This window comes from Neolamprologus brichardi, chromosome 6, assembly GCF_056152115.1.
Source record: "Neolamprologus brichardi isolate AB-2024 chromosome 6, ASM5615211v1, whole genome shotgun sequence".
NCBI classification, from domain to species: domain Eukaryota; kingdom Metazoa; phylum Chordata; class Actinopteri; order Cichliformes; family Cichlidae; genus Neolamprologus; species Neolamprologus brichardi.
Window position 1 is genome coordinate 35,329,640 of NC_142109.1, and position 22,153 is coordinate 35,351,792.

General features: G+C 40.8%; 1 protein-coding gene across 6 annotated transcripts in view; it reads left to right on the forward strand.

The window, feature by feature from the left end:
• sorcs1 (sortilin-related VPS10 domain containing receptor 1) overlaps positions 1 to 22,153 on the forward strand; it is a 219,248-nt gene that overhangs the window by 128,697 nt on the left and 68,398 nt on the right. For all 6 annotated transcript variants that reach the window (XM_087842206.1, XM_087842204.1, XM_087842205.1 and 3 more), the window contains exon 4: positions 13,964 to 14,122. In XM_087842206.1, the coding sequence (XP_087698332.1) occupies positions 13,964 to 14,122 (159 nt within the window). The remainder of the gene's footprint in view (positions 1 to 13,963; positions 14,123 to 22,153) is intronic.

The following is a 22,153-nucleotide window of genomic DNA, read 5'->3' on the forward strand; positions in this document are numbered from 1 at the left end:
GCTCCGCAGATTTACACACAAATACTTTTATTACCCGAGTTAGTTTATTCATACTTTTAACTTCAGACGGTAACAAACAATCACACTTAATGAAGTGTTTCCCAGAATAAATAGATTTAAAATAAGAATAAACTGAGCTGTTTGCAAATGCAGCACTTAAAGCTCTCGGTGGGAAACACTTGATTGTGTCTTTGCAATGTAGGTTAAAGCTTGATGGCCTCATGCTGCTCGTAAATATGATTTATGTGCTAATCAGAGGCCTTTAAAGATATATGAATATAATTTGCTTCAGTCCAGGACAAACATCCGTCGTTGAAACAGATAGATTATTAGTGACGCAATGAAAAATCATTGTCACATTTCAAGATTCAGAATCTTTCCAAACTTGCTTTTTGTTATGCAAAGAAAGACAGACTCTTATTTGAGGACAGTGCAAAAGTGAAAAGATGCAATTTTCCCCTCAAGACTAAAAACATCAAGATGAGAATCACTATTTATGCAGATTGCATATTCAAATAACTTTTATTACATATTTTCTGCAGAAAACGTTGCATAAACTAGCCGAGAGCTAAATTAGTGCTAGAATAAAATTGCGACGTCACTTCTAATTAACCAGGTCAATTCATTGCAACACATGCTTCCTTACACCAGACAAACCTGGAGCAATACCACCTGGTGCATGTTCAGTGTACCGACAACAGCACGTAGAGCTGCGTGTTGCGTGGAGATAAGAAAAAGAAAAAGAGAAGTAAAGTGTCGTCTGGTCCACCAGCTTTTTAAGGACACGGCGCATGCCAAAATAATCGCAGCGAATCAGCCGCGCTCCCCTGGCCTGCGCAGCAGTGGTTTCGTTTGAGGTGACGATGGTGATGGAGGCTCTGGTTGCTCAGAGGGGACGCAACATCTGTCAGGCCTAAGGCGCAATCTCCAAATGGCTGCGATGAGCGGAGAGACGGGAGCCCGTGGAGAGACGCGGCGACAGAGGAGGGGAGACAGACTCCGAGACGCAAATCCGGACGGACAGAGAGATGGAGGGAGATGGAGACGGGGCTGACAGAGTGTGAGGCGCTGAGATGGAAGAGGGAGAGAAGGGGAGTTGTAAAGAAGATAGGATGGGTAAATCTAGGTGAGCCGGGGATATTCCATCAATATTCTTTTACGTGCCTTCACGGGTCATTGCCCACTTTCTCAGCAGGGGATTGAAAGCTATACGAGTCAGCGTGTGCTGCTGTCGGAGCGAGAGAGCCGAGCTTCCCTCGAAAAGCACGCCAACGCAAAATGTTGTGGAAAAGGCATCTCCAAATGACATATGTTGTTGTGTTATTTATTGATGATCGCTGTGAAGAATTCATTATTTCAGTAACTCGAGACAGATGAAGATGTCTGAAGTGGGATTGCTGCTGGTTAATTATCTAAATGGATCTTGTTTGTCTTGTCTCCGTTCATTCATAATGAACGCGTAGCTCTGTGTTTTCACACGCAGCTTGTGAGCTTCCAACTTATGTACTGCCATAAGGGGCAGCTAGCTGAGCCAAGATAGAAAACCCAATTATTGCGAGAGGCAGAAACTGACATGTTTGTCAGGTCTGGCAGGAGTCTAGGTGAGCTAAAATGTCAGGCGGCATTCAATTAGCATCGGGTTTAAATGTCTCCGATCAACAGACGGGAGTTTAGTTTAATAGGACAGTTGAAGGCACCTGGTCGATGCGGCGAGCGAGCGCAGAAGTGATGATTATGATATGTGCGTCAACTCTTCTTTGCTTTCACGGCCTGCACTTAGACACACGTAGCACAGCGGAGTGTGATGGCTTGAATATTCATCGGGAAAAAGTAGCGACGGGGTAACACCGGTTACACTTGACACAGAAATGACACCCACCTCTCCCACAGGGGAATTGTAGAAAAGGGGAGAGGCAAAAGGGGTACACTGTATTTATAGGATTGCACCAAAGAAGAAGAAAAGAATGAGGAGGGGCTCTAACTGATAATGAACATAACTACAGGCTTGGAGGTCCTAAAAGTCAGGTATAAAAGGAACGGTTTTGTGTAATTATAACAATGTGATTTATGACGCTGTTACATTAGCATTAGCTTTGTGGCCATTAAGCTGATAGAGGATGGTGTGTTTGTGCTATTAACACTGACACAAGGCTCATGTAAATCACATGATCTGTTTTGGGGTAATTTAAAAACTAAGCCAGACGACTTCGGCTGTAAAAAGAGCAAAAACACATTAAATATATTTTTATTTTGAGCTACCAGAAACCACCATTACACCAGGTTGACAGTGTACTCTGAGTCAGTGGGGTAAACTGGTAGCACTCTGGAGCTGTTGTTGCAAAAGAAGTGGAGTTTGGATCCAAAAATGCCACACTGGTTGTGATTTCCAGTCAAAAGGAAACAAGAAAGTGGGTATTAGTCTGTGCAGTTTTCCTTTCAACACGAAGATGAGAAAATGCTTTCAAGAGACCAGCGGCTGTGCTCTCTGAACATTTCCTCTGATGCATTTAGTATATTTTTTAAACTGTGTTGTGTTTAGACTAAAACTAAACACAATGTCTGCCCAGAAGCAGTCAGTGTGCCCCAGCGTAACAAGTGGAAATCGAGACGGGCTCTCGCCTGCTCTTTCCCAACCCCAATCACAGAGGAAGACGACAATCTGCCCTTTCAGTCAGCTCAGCCGTCCATCTGTGAGAACGTGTTCCTGCAGGACTGTCAACGTGAGATCAGAAACATACAGACATGCTGGATGCTGCCGTACCGTCGCCAGCGTACGTGGAGCTGAACAAAACTGATGTTCATCTCACTGCGACTGTTTCAGCTATTAGCTAAAAATCTCCAGACTGCATTATTTCATAAATAAGTGAATTAAAACAAAGACATTTATAGTGTTTGTGAATTTTAAATGCTGATGATAATAAGCAAGTGGAAACAAAAACTGTTGAGTGCCTCTTCAAGTAACTTAAAGAAGTCCAGACGCTTTTCTTTGCAAGCTCCTTTGACTGTTGAGTGCTTACATATTTAGAAAAACATCCACATATATATGCATGCAAATGTCTGCATGCATGTGGTTATAAATAAAGTCAGGACTTTAACATGCTGCTGCATTTTGGAGAATAGAGCTGTGCTTTTTGAATGCTGCGTTATCATACAGCACAATGTGAAAGCAGCCAAATTAAGACAAATTGAAAAGCATCAAATTTGCAGCCCACGTTAAAAATATTGCCGAGTATGACTTCAGCAGATGTGATCCTAATTGCAGAGTTATTAAATGCACATCCAAGACAACCTCAGTGGAGTAAATTAATATCTTTTTTAATATACGCGGACAGAGAAGGACGAGCTCGCGTATCAGTTCTTCCACCGCAAAGAAAACGTCGCTGTGAAAGAGCTGCGTCATGGGCCGCAGACGTTTATGAGAGACTACGAGTTAAAATCTATCAACTCTTTGTAAACCTTTAAGACTTGGAAGCTATAAAGTCAAAGTGAAATCAGTGCAGAAGTGCCTGAAGATCTAAGATTAGAACTTTTAGATCTGTGAACACTTTTAACGACCAGCACAGAGACGCTCATGTGGTTGTACAGACGCTTAGCTTCTTGGCTTCTTGACCTCGGTCAGTATTTTACTGATGAGTTTGTGGTCTCACTATTGGTTTCAAGCCTTACTGGATACAGCATTATCAGTTTTTATTATCAGCTCTAATATTGACCAGTAACGAACTACCACACGCACACTGCAATGGGGTACACAAGATTTATTTGTTCTTTCTCCGGGTAAAACTACTGGCTGAAGACACAACTCTGGCCAGGAAGGCCCAAAGCCACCGTGGTCAGGGTTGTTAGCCTGGTTACAAACAGGGGAAAGGTGGTCACTTGGAGGAACAAGCAGCCAAAAAGTATCAATCCTGCATCTTCCTCAAAAAGGCTTGCCACCCACATTTTTAGGCCTGACTTCGTTCGAGGCTGGGTCTCCACATCACATCCTGGGGGCTGGAACTTCCTCAAAACTTGTCCAGTTTCCTTGTCAGGGGCACAGAGAGTCTCCAGTCCAGTGTTTGTTTTCCTGCCTCCCAGCACATCCACTCACATCCCAATAAAAACGAGTCCTCCCTCCAACATCCTCAGATTATTTAAAAAGCAAAACCAGGCCAGGTTAAAAATCTTTTCTGTTAAAATGTGCACACTTCATCCTGGATCTTCGAGGCTTCCCTGCTACACCAGTGTCCTACTAAAAAAAACAACGACAACACCTACTTCCTGTTTCCTCTCCCCTTTATAGAGAAGGGCTCCAATCCTCCCCAATCAGCTGTTTCCTGTACTCAACTCCAAATAGCTGGCAGCTGGACTAGAGTAGAATCTCCACTCCCACATGGGCGTGGCCCACACCTCACATCAAACACAAAGAAACACCAAAGCATGCAATTAATACAAAACAAAATCTAAAGTAATGCCAACCCAAAAGCTTAGTGGGGGATTCTCTCCATCCTTTTCCACCATGCTATACTCTGTAACAATTACTTTAAAAAGGAAGTGAAAGCTTTAGTGCGGGGCTTTCCTGTTACTGCAAATTTATGAGACACAAAATCTCAACAATTTTCAATTTTTTTTTCTTTACAATCAGAACGACTGACATATTTCAGTTAGAGGTGATTCCTGTATGACGCGCGTAACGAGTTTTATAAACAAAGGTGGCAGCCATATTTAAACCTAAACCATAAATATTTTCTAATCATAACTGAGTAGTTTTGGAGTCCACACCTAACCACAAAGTGTCTGAAAACACTAAAGGCCATTACACACTGAGCGCGTTGTGAGAAAAACAACACGTTTGTGTCCAGACTTGTCGTGTGAGACATTTACAACCCTAAGCCTAACTCAGAAAACGCACAATGAGGCCAAAAGGCTGAATCAGGTGTGTGAAAACATCCGTGAGAACGTGTTCCTGCGTGGACGAGCTAATCTTTTATGGGTTCTTCCTGCTTTGCATTTTTGGTTAAAGGTGCTGGCAGTGACAACAGGAGGTGCCGGGACCTTTAGCCTGTCCAGCTCATGTTTACCGCTGACATTTTAACAACCTCTTGAGAATGCTTCACTCTCTCCTGGCTGAAGCTGCTCCACCTTTACTGCCCTTTAGCTTCACTTATGAGACTCAGTTCCTCTGGCTTAAGTAGCTGAAGCTAACTTCTGCTTCCCTTCAGCCTGTGCTGAAATAATCCAGAGTTCATTCTTTGGCTTTGAGCAACATTTGTACGAAAAACAAACAAAAAAAACAAACAAGATAATCCCAATCACTTCAGGACAAAGTGAACAGACAAACACTAGAAGTGATTTAGCAAAGTGATCTTCTTGTCAATAACTGTCTTTCTGTTGCTGCAATAAAGCCATAGTAAATAATAAGTATGAAGTAAGCAATACAAATAAAGGTGTACGGCTGAAAAACTGTTGAACATGAAGGAAGTGCTCATCAAAAAGTCTGTGGAAAGTTTGAACTGTACTTGACCCCCAACGTAACGCGGCTGTAAAGTTGCCTAACATCAGAATGTACTACTGGGCAGCTCAATTAAAATCAATGGCTGCCTGGATTGTTCGTGATTCAGAAATGCAGGGGAGTATTCATTACCAGGTGTCTCCCATTTCTCAACCCACAATCACGGAAAAAGATTAAACTAACCAACCCATGGGTCAAGCACACCGTAAAGATTTGGAACCAAGTGTTAAAAATGTTAAAAGGGAATTTGACCATGTCTCGAGCGGTTCCCATAAATGGAAATGTTGAGGTGGGCGGAGAAAGGATTGATTACAGTCGATCAGCTGTTTGAAAAGAATCCTCTTAAAAGTTTTGCCCAGCTAAGGGCTAAATACGCTTTATCCCCAGGGGACCATTATAGATACTTACAGTTACGGGACTACATTACAAAGCATAAAGACTGGGACAATATTAGAAGAGAATCAATCGGGTTGGAAAACTGTTTTATAAAACTGCTTGAAAAGTCGGGTACATCGAAAAACCAAGTGTCTTTGATCTACAGAAACTGCTGGTTGACATGTCTGATAATACCTATCATATAGAACAACAATGGGAAATGGAGCTCAATATAATGTTGGATGATGTCACATGGGAGAGTGTCTGTTGTGGCTGCCATAGAGGGGTGGGTAGTCAAATGTGGAAGGAATTTGACTGGAAGGTTAAATTAAGACTTTTTAGAACTGAAAACCTTTCTATCCAAAAGTAGTGTCAGTGACAAATGTTGGAGAGGGTGTGGGTTTGTGACCAGATGCATATTTTATGGGACTGTGTTTACATACAACAGTACTGGATGGATGTCAAGAACATTATACAAAACATATTGTCAGTCAACCTCCCAATGGATCCTCTGATCTTTTTGTTGGATATCTTTCCTGATGGTTTCTCCTATGAGCAGCACTTTCTCCACATCTCCTCCTCATGACTGCAAGAAAAATGATAACAATTCCCTGGCTCAAACCAGAAACACCCACAGTTGCCCAGTGGCTTCTGAAAACTAGACATGTCTATACGACGGAACGGATAACAGCTCAACTACAACTAAAAGTGCCAACCTTTGAGAAAAAATGGAGACTAATTATAAAATATCTTGAAAGGACACTCAAGCCTTAACATTGTTACATCTGTGCTTAGGTATTGGTATGTATGTATGTGTAGATTTCCTCCGAATGGAGCCTTAGCTTGACGCTCCGCTTAGTCCCTCTTTCCATATCCAAAAAACAAAAAACAAAACAACAGTCCTTGATAGTTTCTTGATATTTACTTCAAAAGTCCAAACAGGTTCACAGCAACAGAATTCCAAATTATGAAAACTTATAAAGCTCAATTCAAAATGGATGAAGAGAGATTGCGAGGTCAAAAAACCATGTGGCACCACTCTCCTCTCGCCCAACTTCCTGTTTTTTCTGCACTATCAAAATAAAAGCATACATTTCAAATTAAACTGCACGTAGGCTTCTTTTTTTTTTTTTTTTTTTTTTTTTGCCTGTCCCATTTGGTTCTTTAGCCGTCAGAATTGTTGTCTGAAGACCAACAAGGATACCCAATGGATTTATTTTGCCAAATGGATCATCATGGCATTGCCGTATTGGTCCATTTGATCGACTTTTGTTTTTATTTTTATTTTTATTTTTTATTGCACGTAGGCTTCTACAGTATGTATGTATATGTGTATATATGTTTTTTCTTTTAAATTAAGTTTTTGAATAACCCTCACCATTATATGCTGCAGATTTGGTCTCAGGTCATGTTGTTGATGTGAATCGCCTTGTTATTTTTGGCAATAAAAGTTCCCAAAAAAAAGAAAAAATCATTCCCAAAGCTCGAAAATTGAGTTTCCCCAGAGAAAGAATAAATCTCAAGTTGTTTCTTTTGTTCCTCTGCTTTCCATATCTGGACCTGCTTAAAGTCTCAGCAACGAACACCATTTATTGCTGAGTATTGCAAGAAATTAGTCATAGATTTATTGAGAGGAGTTGGTATCCAATTACAGGCTGAATATATGAAATGGAAAATATGAAGCTAATTTTATTAATATTCTCTCACAGAGTATTTATGCTGCTGCAGTGGTGGATTACACTCCTTACACATAAATGTCCTCCAGCAGACACAAACACGCTTCATTAACCTTTGTCATATTCAACCTTTTTGGCCTCATAATTTAGTCTCACACACACACACACACACACACACACACACACACACACACACACACACAGAGTGTGAGTGCTAATAAGAAAAGTTTTAATGCAAAGTTCCCAAGAATTGTGACCAGACTGTTCAGTGCTCAGAAGGGCACTACATGTTAATCTGTGACTTTGAATTTGATTACTGTGGGTTCATTACTGCACCATTATTAAAGTTTGATTTATATTACTGATTACAAATGTGACGCCGCAGATCTGTTTGAAAGTAATACCCCGAGTTTGACTGTTGTTTTCTGCAGTAGGAGTATTAAACACGACAGCTGAATAGCACTTCAACACTCAGCAGTGAGCTGAGTCATAAAAAAGAAAATCTAAAAATCTTTTTCATGGATGGACTCCACAGTTACACGAATGCAGCGGTCAATATTCACTGTACTTTGAAACTGCAATCATTTTGTTAAAACACCATTTCAGTGATGAAGAACACATTTTTAAGTGCCAAGCTGGGACAATTGTGGGGTTTCTGCTGACAATGAGACGCTTTTTTGTAAAGCCACAAAATTTAGCTAAGCTTTAAGCAAACTGTGCTTCTCTCCAGCCTGTTTGCTTCTGTTTTCTCAACTGTACTTAAACAGCCTTTAGAATCACTTTCCAATGCATACATTTAAATGTGACGCCAACAGTATATACTGCATAAAAATCGAGGAAATGAAGGTAATCAGCTGGTGGAAATCAAATTTGGCAAGTGAAAGCCAAGGAAAGAAAATCCAAGATATGAAATGAAATGTTTCTCATGGCTGACAAACCTAAGAACCTCTAAGCACTTAGAGATCCAGCGGCTGTGGCATATGGGACTCTATGAATTCAATTCAGTTTTATTTATCCAGCGCCAACAACAGTCGCCTCAAGGTGCTTCATATTGTAAGGTCGACCCTAGAATAACACACACAGAGAAAAACCCAACAATCATATGACCCCCTATGAGCAGCACTTTGGCGACAGTGGGAAGGAAAAACTCCCTTTTAACAGGAAGAAACCTCCAACAGAACCAGGCTCAGAGAGGGGTGGGGCCATCTGCTGCGATTGGATGGGGAGAGAGAAGGAAGACAGGATATGAGCAGCAGTGGGATCAGAATGTGTTGAACTGTCCTGCCGTCATGGATGGATGGTTGGGTTTGTTAACAAGAGGGGAAAAAAAAACTACCTAGATATATTTAAATTGAATTGAATATTTGAAATGGAATATTTAGACCTCACTGATATTCTTTCCCAAATGAAAATTTACAGTTTAAAATTATCATTTTTGACACAGACATTAAGTAAAAAGACAAGATATATTTAATCTATCCCAAAGTTGAGAAAGATTCAGATTCAGTCTTCTTTCCATCTGAGGACTGTAAGTAAAATCTTCACCCTCCTGCTGCTCACCTACAAGGCTTTAAACGGACTGGCACCTTCATACCTCTCCGACCTTTTACATCTTTACGTTCCATCCCGTGCTCTCCGATCTCAGGACTCTGGCTTTCTAAAGGTTCCTAGAGCCAGAAAAAAGACAATTGGAGAGCTTTTTCCTGTTTCTGTGGAACAACCTCCCTCAAGATGTTAGGCAGGCTGCTCTGTGGAGGTTTTTAAAACTAAGCTGAAGACACATTTGTTCACCTTATCTTACAAGTCTTAATTCTATGGCTTTTAGTTTTTAAATTTTTACTGTTTTTAACTTGTATTGTGTCTTTTACCTGTATTGATATGCATCGCTTTTATTATTATTATTATTTTATTATTATTATTATTCTTTATCTTTAGTTTCAAATAGTTGTACAGCACTTTGTTTGAAAGTGCTTTATAAATAAAGTTATTATTATTATTATTATTATTACCCTCCTCCATACTCAGCACTAATCTTTTGTCCGTGCACCAGATAAATTTAGATTTCTTAAACATTTTGTACAAAACAGCAGTTTCTTGCTGCCAAAGGCAAAGTTAGGTTTAAGCAAACAGTCCCTGAGTCCCTCTAAAAAACAAGCCCCTCAGCAAAAAGAGGCTAAAAGCCACATTAGTTGCATTTACAGGTTTGTCTCTGAATCATGTCAGCCATTGCTTTTATTAGAAATATTGATTCGTGGAGCTTACTCATTATAATGAGTGAGAATGAGAAAAGGCCACAGCCTACACCTGAAATGCGTTGGAAAAGGATGCAACGTTTTCTCATCTGACAAGTTTCTTTGCTCTTTGTCTAAAATGTAACATTTATTAGCTGCATTGTCTCCAGATAAGAATCCAGAGTGTGGAACCCAGTATCTGCATTCAGTCCGTTCATGCATGTGTTAGCTTTCTGCGCTGGGAGGAGCCCACACAAAATGAATTTATGAGAGCTCGTGTGAACCTCTACATGCAGAAGTTTTATGTCGAGCCTCTTTTGCATGCTGGGATGCTGCACGTGGAGCGAGTGAGGCGAGAGACTGAATGCAAACCAGGCAAAACCGAGCTACTTTCACACCCTCACTTTGTGGAGCTAAACAACATTATGCTACAAGAATCCTGTTTTTCATGTTGCGGCGTCTGTCTGACAGCATCATCCATTATTTGTCCGTGTCTGAAAAGGTTAATGAAGTGCTCTTTTTTTAATACAAGAGAGCAAAGCAGGGGGAAAAAAATCCCCCCCAAAACAGAGCCATGCATCATAGCTGTAGTAATTACCATATTGTATTTACACATTGTAACAGGCTGTATTGATCTCCATATTTTGATGTATACTAGTGGATTACACATTTCTGCAAGCATGCCAACAGTGTTTAATGTTCCTGTAATCCTCCACTCGCCACAAACACAACAGCAATTATAAAGTTGTCTGTTATTGGACGTGCGTCGCTGTTCCAGGGAATGAGAAAACCCTTAATTGGGGTTTGTAGTTCAGACAGCATTCGAGTGCGTTTGATTGGATTGGTCAGCATGTGGCTCACGTATGTAACATTATATCTGCCTTCTGTGATTGATGAACTGGTGTTAGTGGGCCTGCCCACCACGGCTGCTGTTACCCGATCGAGCGCTGACAAATGACTCACCGGCATGAGTGAACAGAAACACTCGACCGCACGCTGCCACGCCGAGACGGATATTGACTGTGAGAGCAGTGTGTCTTCTCATTCTCTCGGCTGTCTGGTGACATAATGGCCACACGGAGATTGTCACGCTAAAGGCCATCTTTAAACCTAACGTAAGACGCGTGGACTTTTCTTTATACAACTTTACACAACTGCTTTTATCGACACGTTGACATCAGAAACGTCGCGAGAGCTTCGGCACTTTTAACAGCCTGTAATTGAGAGAAAACAGAGCTAGACTTTCACAGTTATGAAACTCGACAAATAAGCTGACAAAGGAGTCAAACTCTGCCTTATATACTACCTTATATATTGTTAGTCACCAAAAAGACTCAGACCATAGAGAGGATGGATCAAAGCTTATAAATGCAGGGCAACCATTAGGATAGGACAGTAGAAATATATGACACTGTTAACGATAGAACTTAAACACCAAAACATTCAGTAATAATGCTCTAATATTGAAGGTAAAATGATCATCATGCACATAAGTGAACTTTCAGTTTTCCCATTGGACTGTTTTAGGTTCTTAGTAGGGATGGGTATCGTTTAGGTTTTATCCGATACCAGTACCAATTTGGTACTTTTGAAACGGTGCTGGTGCTTAAAGAATGGAGAACACAAACTTTGTCCAAAAACCTCTCATGTTCAGCTGTTTTTTTGTAAAAAGATAACAATGTTAGCCTTTTCTGCAGCTATGGGGCATATATGGTATCACTCTTGGCTGGAAGCAGCTTAATCAATGGAAAAAACACAAACTTTGTCCAAAAACTTCTCATGTTTAACTGTTTTCCACTTTTTCTTTGGTCATTTTAGCCTTTTTGTCCAGGGTGAAGGGAGTATCTGCCATCAAACAAGAAGACAGCTGCATGTAGCTATGATGGTGTTTGCTAGTTCACCTTACGTGCATTAATGTAATAACGTGGTTAGCCTACTCAACGTAAATTACACACGAACAACATTAAGCTACTCACGCAGAGAAGAACGGCTGCTGCTGCATCATCATCCTCATCATTTCTGCTACACTGGCAGGGCTAGGGGCCAGGACTCTCCTCTTCGGGTTTTTGGGGGATGTTGCTAACTCCGCGTCCGATAACAGGCACCACACCCGCAGTAGATGTGCTCGGTGTGAGGTCTTGCAGCAAGCTATCAAATACGGTGCATTTTTCGGCTTTTAACAAAACGCTATGCGTCGCCAGGTGTTTCATCAGATTTGAGGTGTTACCTCCTTTGACAGCATCACAGTATCAGCTTAAAGCACTTGTTGCAGCTGCTGAGTTTGCATCTTTTGCTGTGAAGTACAGCCAGACTTTTGACCGCTTCGCCTTGGACGTTTTTAATCTGTAGCTCTGCTCTAAAAGAACGTACGTACCTGGACCCGCCTACTGTCCTCGGAAACTAAAATGTTTGGCTGGAATCCAAAGTGTCTAACATTCAGGAAATAAAGCACCGAAATGTGCTTTTCGGTCTGGTTACTACCATTTATGTCAGAACCGGTGCCATCATGGCACTGGATACCGGTACCCATCCCTAGTTCTTAGTTTGGAAACCTGTCTTTAATAACGCTGACCAACAGAAACAGCACTGAACAAAATAGCAACACGACAAACACTCTAGTCTTACAGTACCTATACTTATATATCTATAGGTACCTAGAAAAGTGTCTGTGAACTGTGATCACATTAAACACACTTCTCTTTTTCTTCTTCGAGAACTTTCCGCAGCTCAGCGTTTTGTGTTTTCTGCAAACTTTTTTCATATACTCCCCAGATATTGCTGTATTTGTATCCTGCCAGGAACACTGTGCTTTACTGTCTCCTAATCTTCGATCCCAACACTTTTAGATTAATATTTTCAGCTAATAAAACTATATTCGTCACTTTTTCAGCCAGCACAGCCTGGATGTAGTGTAAAATTTACCAGGGCTCTTGGAGCTCCTCTGCAAGCCTATTGCCTGTGGTACACAGTAACACATTTGTAACAAATCCCTTTCCCTCCAGCCTTGACAGGACAGCAGGAGAACAGTGGGGATGTTTTTCTCATGTCCTGTGGAAATTAAACCCTTGCCAGAAATGGTAAAGATCCCCCTTTTGCCCCTTAAGTCGGTGTTTGCGATCTTTAACCTCTTAAAATAGGTTCACATCTACCCCTTTATATGGAATTGTCACCTATTTGACATCCAAATGTAAATCTGCAAGTCCAGGAGCGTTGTAGATATTGTGAGAAGACAAATTCAGGAGTAGCTGAAGTCACTTCACTTTTTTGAGCATCTCCAACTGGGAGGAGACGTAGATCTCACTGAGGGCAGGGAGCTATGGGCGTCTCAGCATAGACGGCTAACCCAACACATCACCTGACCAGGATAAGTGATGGACTGATGGATTATCGTGGTCGTGACGTTTAAACCAGAGTTCTGATGGTTGTTTTTTGCTTGTGTTTTACTCACAAACACCTTCTAGTGTCTGACCCCAGCAAACTGTCTGCTACTTTACTGCTACTCCTGATGCTGACAGTACTTATGGCGGTTGAGGTCCAACGATTCAATTACATTTGCATCTGATAATAAGCAGGAATTTTGGAGGGTGTTTTTTTGTCCTTTTTCTGGGGGCTGTGCCAGAATTTGGCAAAAAAAAAAAGAAGTTGGACCTCTAAGAAGAGAAAGAAGCTCGTGGGAAATCAAAGCTCTTAAGGCCTGACTGAGCACAGGCAGCGAGCATGAAGGCAGAGACAAACAGCGGGCGCACGCCGCCGCTGTTACACGCACCCATTCGCTGCAAGATGTATCATACTGATTATATCATCAAACCTAACAGATACAAATTATTTTCCGCGATATGGTATCATCAGTGGAAAACTGACTGTGGATGACAAGTTTTTATATGCTAATCTGCAGCCTCACTGGTAATAATATGCTTTATATCTCAGATATGGTAATCAGCTCTGATTGACTTGTCTCTGTGTGTTTGTCTTTTAGTGGGTGAATTGGAAGAAAAGCGACAAAGAATTCAGCACAATCAGAGAAATAAACTCACACGCTTGCATTTTGATGCACAAATGTTCCACTGTAGGCTCTCCTCCACTGCCCTGTCTTTCTGCTCTGTCTGGGCTAACCGTTACTGCTGCTGCTTCGTGAGCTGTTTCCTCAGCCTGCTTGCAGCGTCCCTAATCTTTCATCTTTGTGACATTTTCAGATCATGCTGCTAACCGATCCAGAGATAGAGAGCAGCCTTCTGATCAGCTCCGATGAAGGAGCCACCTACCAGAAGTACCGGCTGAACTTCTACATCCTCAGCCTTCTCTTCCACCCTGAGCAGGAGGACTGGATTCTCGCCTACAGCCATGACCAAAAGGTGAGAGAACGGGCGAGGCCAGTTGTTCAAAAGGAATCAAAAGAGCGTTAAGTAAGATAAGCAACAATAAGGGCAGGATTACAGTGGCTGGGAGCAAGACGGATAAACCTGTTACACAAGAGTTTAGCTCAAGCACGGGGTCAGAGGTCACGAGTTTCACTTGAGAGGGAAGCGGATAAGTGAGGATAGAAATATTAAAACTGGCGTGGAAGGAGAACAGGAGAAAGATGGGAATTATGATGCTTTTACTTTGAAAAAAATCTGGCTCATCTTCTGACTTTACCTCTGGAGGCAAAGACCAGTGTCACAAAGACATCAAGATAGCAAATAACATATGATATCAGCTTCGAGCCTTCTTGGTTTGTGTGACCAGTCATCGTTTGCAAATGTGGAGAACTTCAAAATGGCATATAATGTAGTCCTCTGTTTTTAACAGGGACAGTACTTCAGCCTCGAGAAATGCCAAGTTATTCTGAAAAAGACTGACAGCACTGAGACAACAAACAAACCCTCCATGGAAGGCCCAGTCCTTAAATTAATTTCCTTATTTGCTTTATTCAATCCTTTTTCTTCCTCTTGGTGGAAGTGGGCGTCCATACACTGCAGCTGTGTGCGGTTTAAAGAACCACGTTCGCGGATTAGCGATTCAGAAGTTAAAATGCACCAACCCAATAATCCAGAACCCACACGGCTCAGCTCACGCGGGCCTGCAGCTACGTAACGAGCGGTTTTAGGTGGAGAAATTCCTTTAAATCTCTTAAGCATCTTAGCTGTTAACAAGTCACCTGGTTTGAATGCACTGCGTTTCAAAACGATGCCACCACATCACTCATATGAAGCCAGACTTTATAACACACCTGCAGCGTGGCTGAAACTTCTCAGTGAGGAGAATGAGCCACTTTAAAACTTCAGTCTCACTGTGAGTGATATTAATTGATAGAAAATGTCTTTTGCAAACCTCATAAACATGTTGCATTTATACAACAAGGTGGAGTCTGTCGGTCTTTTTATAAACAAACAAACCTGTTTATTTATTCAACACATTTGCTGAACCTCAATGATTCACAGGTGGTATCAGCTCTATATATGGAGGATTTCTTTAGCTGTTTATCTCTTTGTAGGTTGTTTAGCTTATTGGTATTTTTTAAGCCACAGACTACATACTGTCATGAACCGAAGTTCAGTACACAAGCTGGACCCAGAAGCAGAGACAATACGCACAGGAGTACGAAAAAATAAACTTTATTTCATCTAAAGGTGTCCTGGAAGGGTCAAAGGAAAACACGCGAGAAACTAGAAAAACCAAGGGACCGGGGGATGAGTTACGCAGGAACGCCGTAATCGGGACTGTGGGAGGCTGCAACAGAAAGAGGAAGAGAGTTACTGGGGAGTAGAGATGGCACGATACCACTTTTTTATGTCCGATACGATACCGATATCATAAATGTGGATATCTGCCGATACCGATATGAATCCGATATAGTGTTTTTTAATCAATAAAACTGTTTTTTTTTTAATATCTTGCTGCTTTTTGTATAAGTTCATACTCAAGTTAAAAAACAACAACACTAAAGCTATTCTGTTATACCTGTATGTAAAAAAAAAAAAAAAAAAAAAAAAAAAAAAAAAATACACTGCGCCCAAAATATTTCATAGTTCAGCAACACTGATCAATCTAATAAAGTTAAACCTGCAACATCCTCCCTATTCTGGTATTTTAAAGAGTACTTAGCAGAAATATTAAGCAACCTAACTAATAGGGTAGCAAACTCCCAGCAAAAGAAAATAGGGAACCACCCCCCACCTTATGATGCTTAATCAATAACACAGAAATAAACAGAAATAAATTATTTTTCAAGAATAATTAAATAGATTCAACATCTTTCTTCAACAGAACTGCAGACTGCACAGATGGTATCTTCCCAAACGAAACAGTACTATAGCTTACTAGGGTATATTAGACTTAACAGTTACTATATACATTAATGGACTTCTATACATTTTACATCAGATTAAAACTTTGGGTGTAAGATTCAGATAATTATTTATTGAAAGCTCGACATTTTAAATGAGAATAAGAAAGAAAAGTATGTCTTTGTGCCCCCTTTTCCCTGTTCATGCCCTATCGGCCCCCCTGGCTAAACTTTGCTAGATCCGCCCCTGCAGGGTTACGTCAGCTACATAGAAAAAGATCCTGGTGTAGAAATAATATTAAATAAATTCTAACAACAGCTTATCAAGGTTAAACGTGCTGCTGTTGTTCAGCCGCTGGTTTCCTCTTTCTGGTGCAAAGTGGGCCAAAAACAAACAAGAGAGACGGACTCGTGACAGAAAAGCCGATCAGCTGATCATTGATCAGTTTCATGATTGAAGTAGAAGCAGGAGAGAGAGAGAGAGAGAGAGGCAGTCGCTCCATATATAGGTTGTTAAGCTTAACGCGGGAATGCTTTACAGACATTCAGAGATGAACTTACACACTTGCTTTACTTCTCTCTGAGATAACTTCCTCGGAGATGAAATGTTTGCTAGCAGGCTACAAATACACACAGCCGCTCTATCACGTGACCACACTGCTCCGACGTGCTACGGTTATGAGCCGAGTTACGCCGTGTCGCAAGTTTTGTGAGGTGCTTTTTTGATATTTAATGGATCGGATTACATTTTTTATTTTTCTCCGATATCCGATCCAGTAATTTAGGTCAGTATCGGACCGATACCGATACGTAATATCGGATCGGTCCATCTCTACTGGGGAGCGGGGAAATAGCAGCATACGTGGGGGAGAGTATGAGTCTTACAGTCAAAGCGGGGCCGTGGGAGCTGGAGGGAGGGGTGAGGGTCCGCGGGGGAGCTCCAGGAAAGTAGAGGCGATCGGTACCGGAGGCGATCCAAACTCCAGACGGGCAGGTGGCTCAAAAACACGCCGAGCTGTTACCTGAGCGCAAAGGAAAAGATTAGCGTTTGTTCATGTAAATGAGGGTTTTCACAACCGCCTTCCCTTCGTGTACGTTACCGCTGTGAGACGACTAACGGACTGGCGTGGAGCAGCTGGCTCAAATAGTCCACCTGATAATCACCTGAGATGGGATGCAGGTGTGGAGTTAACAGCCACACCCGTGAGCGTGGGCATCCCATCAGCTCCTCGGACACCAGGCCGTGGACCATGACACGTACGGAGAGTCTCACGGCTTTTGAATTTTGAGATGAGTAAACTGAACTTAGTTTAAAACGTACAGATATGAAGTTAAAACCAACTGGTGACCCAGATGTTTTACATTTTCTCAGTATGTACGATTTGTTCTTCAGTCAAGCTCTGAAAGTGCACCTGAAACCATTTTTGTATCAGTAATAAAATAAATAAATCATTTCCAGGGAATTTGTGCGGGTGGTAGAAGCTGAACTCATGACCTCTGACCTCTATCATGCTAATGACTCTTTCTGTTCTTTTGAAATGAAACAGCTTTGACTTAATCCGAGCTGCATTAAAGCACACAGTAGCTTTGTTCAGACTAACGATGCGTCGGGGGGAGCCGAGATTTTTGTGTTTTATTGACCCAGTTTAACGAGTAGAGCGAACTCTCTGCTGTGGATTCATTCAGCTCCTCATTTCCGTCTGAAGTTCTCGAGTTTCTAAAGAACTGTCAAAAAAAAGAAAGCTTCACTGAAATAACTATGAGCTAAGCCTCAGTATTGACACGGACTTTTTTTCTCAGTCATCATTTTATTAGCACAAACTGAAAATGAGAGACTGGAGAAAACACTGACTCGTCTAATGTAGGAATCAATGTGTGGAGAAAGTAGCTGCGTGTCTGAGGCAGAAACAAAAAGAGGTGGAGTTTATAGACGTTTTAAAATGACCGTCTGCATGAATAAAAATGCTTTTCTTGCAGCTCAGCCCATTTGGATCTAATATTTCAGCTGCGATGAATAATGAAGGGATCCTCCTTTGTTGTGGACGCGTGGATATGTGGATGTACAGAGTGTGGGTGAACTTGCCTGTCTCTTTTACAATGCAAGTAAAGCACACTCTTACTGATGCTTCCAATGCGCACAACACACACACACACGCACACAAAGTCGGCCTATCAGTCGTAGGGACAGATTTACTAAATAGGGTGTGAGTGCAAATCCCACGAGCTGCTGATGGCAGGTTTATGGATGATTGACCAAACCACCTCGTCTGCAGAGGGATGATCTGATATCCTCGTGTTGGTGTTGTTCCCAGATCATCATGAAAATGTTGTTCCAGGTTCAACATTGCAAGTGACCAATCACATTATTGTGACGTTATTCTTTTGTGCACCAACCCATTCGTGCATTTATGAAATTCTAATGTTGCAAGGACAATATCAATTCTGCTTAGCGTTTATTAAAGGGTTAGGGTCCGTTGATCGGCGGACAAAGGCGGTTTCTTGCAGCTTAAGTACAGTTTTTTGTTTTACGCCGGTTTTTCCCAAAGTCGCAAAAGTATGACATCACAACATTCTGATTGGTCACTTGCAATGTTGATCCTGGAACAACCTTTAGTATGATGATCTGGGAACAACACCAACACGAGGATATCAGGTCGTGCTATGCAGAGAGCCATGCAATTTAGCACAAGGTTGCAAACTAAGAGATGATATTCAGCTGCAGATCAACAGCACAGGCTTGTTAATTGGAATCAGGAAAGCACATAAATATAGACATATAGGCCACACGCATGTACAGAGTTATTGTGAAGGAAACGGTTGTCAGGTTCAAATGTAGTACTGAAAGCCACGCGACAGTTTTCTGTTGTCACGTTCTGTGCCACTGTTGTACTAAGAAAACTTGCAGTACTTTAAGGCAAGGCAAGTTTATTTGTATAGCACAATTCAACAACAAGGTGATTCAAAGTGCTTTACAGAGACATTAGAAACAAAAACAAATAAAAAGCATGATTTAAAATTGATTAAAACAAGCAAACAAACAAACAAACAAACAAACCAGTATATAAAATCAAAACAGATAAAATCAAAACAGATAAAATCAGTAGTTAAAATGTAAGTTTTGAAATTTAAGCTTAAGTATGGATTTGGTGTTTTATTCAAATGCAGCCGAGAACAGGTGAGTCTTCAACCTGGATTTAAATAAACTGAGTGTTTCAGCTGATCGGAGGCTTTCTGGGAGTTTGTTCCAGATATAAGATATATATAGGAGCATAAAAACTGAATGCAGCTTCTCCGTGTCTGGTTCTGACGCTGGAGATAAAACCAACTGGAAATGTATATGTCACATAGTGTCAACGCGACACAGCTGAATTTGTCCACCACAAAAACACACAGTCACGTGTGCTCTCCGTGGTCCTGAAACGATAAAAAGGATCTATTGGATTCATGCATTAATGTTGTTTGTTGTAATGCTGTCTAGCAGCAAAGGAGGAAGCGACACAGTCTGTGTCTGCATGTGGTATTGCTGCCGCACAACAGCAAAGAGCACACTCTGCGTATCTGTGATACTTTGTTATTAAACATCATTTTTCAGCATTTTTGGTTTTAATTTTCAGATTTTAGTCCCATTTTATGAGGCTTAGCTTCAAGAAGAGCCCGTGTTTGTGGTTAAAACCATCCTTTTATTTATTTTTGGCACTAGACAAATGAAAAATGTATCTAAAATCAGGGTTAATGGAATTGAAATTGAAAGAGTGTACGAAAATAAATTTCTTGGAGTGATAATTGATGATAAGCTGAGTTGGAAGTCTCATATAAACCATGTGAAAACAAAAATGTCAAAAACCATTGCTATTCTCTATAAAACAAAGCATGTCCTGAACAAAAAATCATTATACACACTCTATTGTACTCTGTTGCTTCCATATATGACTTACTGTCTGGAGATATGGGGTAATGCATATAAAACGAACACTCTTCCTATTTTCAAGTTGCAAAAAAGAGCTATAAGAATTATAAACCAATCAAACTATATAGAACCAACTAACATTTTGTTTATTAATCTGAATACCCTGAAATTTTATGATTTAGTTGAATATAAAATGGCACAGATAATGTATAAAGCACAAAATAACTTGCTTTGCCCCAGTACTCAGAAGCTGTTCAAAGTCAGAGAGAGTCAATATGACTTAAGGGGAACAGATTTCTTTAAAAAAAACAAGATAAGGACAAATATAAAGCAGAGATGTGTTTCTGTTAGAGGAGTTAACCTGTGGAATAGTTATGACAGTGATTTAAAAAGGTGGAGTTCATTTTCCTTGTTTAAAGATATGTTTAAAAATAGAGTATTAGAAAAATATATATATCAAGAATGAAAAGAGCAAAAAAAACAACAACTCTTGATTCTTTTGCTTTGATGTAGTTACTTATCTAAGGTGGAAAGTTTGTGTTTTTTTTCTTGTTTGTTTGTTTTGTTTTTGCTTTGTTTTATTCTTTGCTTCGAGCCCTGTGTACAGGAGCTGCATGCTAAAAGATCTTTTGTTAAAAGGGTTGGCGTAATAAGCAAATGCTTCAGCCAATACCTTTTGATTAGCCTTGTCTCATGCTTTCTTGCTTTGTGGTAAATCTTTGTTCTGTCTTCACTGAGATATTTGAATGCTAATCAATAAAACATATCACTCACACTCAGTCCTTTCATAAAGGTAGTTATGTGTCGAAAGCAAAGCCGGGACGCGGTCACTGATGGCGGTGGAGCGACACACGATGTCACAGGAACTGTCAGGTGATGTCCTACCTCGCATCACCCAGCAGATGATGTAGTGAACAGTATATTAAAGCTTCATGCTCTGCGTCTGTACCATTTCTTTGTTCGCTGTATGTCAGGTGTCAGGACTTGCACAACCCCCCCCTCTTTCTTGCACTTACACTCGCTGCCTCCCCCACCCCAGCTGTGCTCCCACCCACATGCATTATCTCCACCCCTAAAGTGCTTCTCTTTCAATCTGCTCACCTCCTTTTTGGCAGCGCTGTTGAATTTGTTGACTAAGAGACCTTTGGAGCTCGTGAAGACTGCGTCAACCCTCTGCACCCAGCTTAACAGTTGCTGTCACTTGCTTGGCTACATACTAACTTGCTGTAGGAGGGTAATTAGTCAGAGTGATTTCCCGCCCCCTCCCACTTCCTTTCTCTGGCATCTGCTTAGCACAGCGTTGCATAGATGTCATGGAAATCTTATCAGCCGTGCTGTTTGCCATTTGTCTCGTCGCTGTTCGACACACGAACCAGATGCGATAGTGAACATATAGTTTGCATAAACGTAGGATGAGGCAGGTAAGATCGTGTCTCAGAAGCCCCACTGACTCCTACAGTCACCATCATGTGTTTTTATATTTAAAGATATTGAGCAATATAGTCATATAATTAAGGCTTTTAAAGTGAAATGCTATTAAAGAGTAATTAGTAAAACTTTTTTCCAAAAACAGAAAACAATCATTGATTTGACATCAGTAATAATCCATCAAGATACGGCCTCGTGGATGTTTTTTGAACGCAGGCCTCCATGCTACCCTTCAGGACAGAGTAAATATGTGCAATTAGAAAATAAATGAATATAAACAAACAGAGTCACATTTCTGTTATCCACTAATAAATGATTGTTTACACATTCTGCATGGCCGGTCATGCTTAAAATGGAAAAAGGTCCAGCCTGAAACGCTGAAATAAGTTTCACGGCTCATTAAATTCCAGCTGTAAACGGGTTTGTCAGAGAATGCAGTTGTTTGGGGACAAAGACTGTCAAGGTTGTTGATATACTGAGCAAGCAGCACGCAGATGCCTGCATAATCATCGAACAGAAATTGGATTGATGAGATTTTTTACGTTTGATTTCAAAGAGCACATAAAGAGTCAGAGTGGGATTGAAAGGATTAAAAGAAATCATAGTTTTCATGGTACAGTAAGAAGCACAGGTTTGCAGATATTTGACTGGGACTTTTCTGCTTCCACTTCATAAAATATTAAATAGATTTTAAAAGCCTTTATGAAATATTTAATGAAATAATATTTTGTGCCTATTTTAAAAAGGAATTCAACTCATTATCATATTACAAACTGTTATATT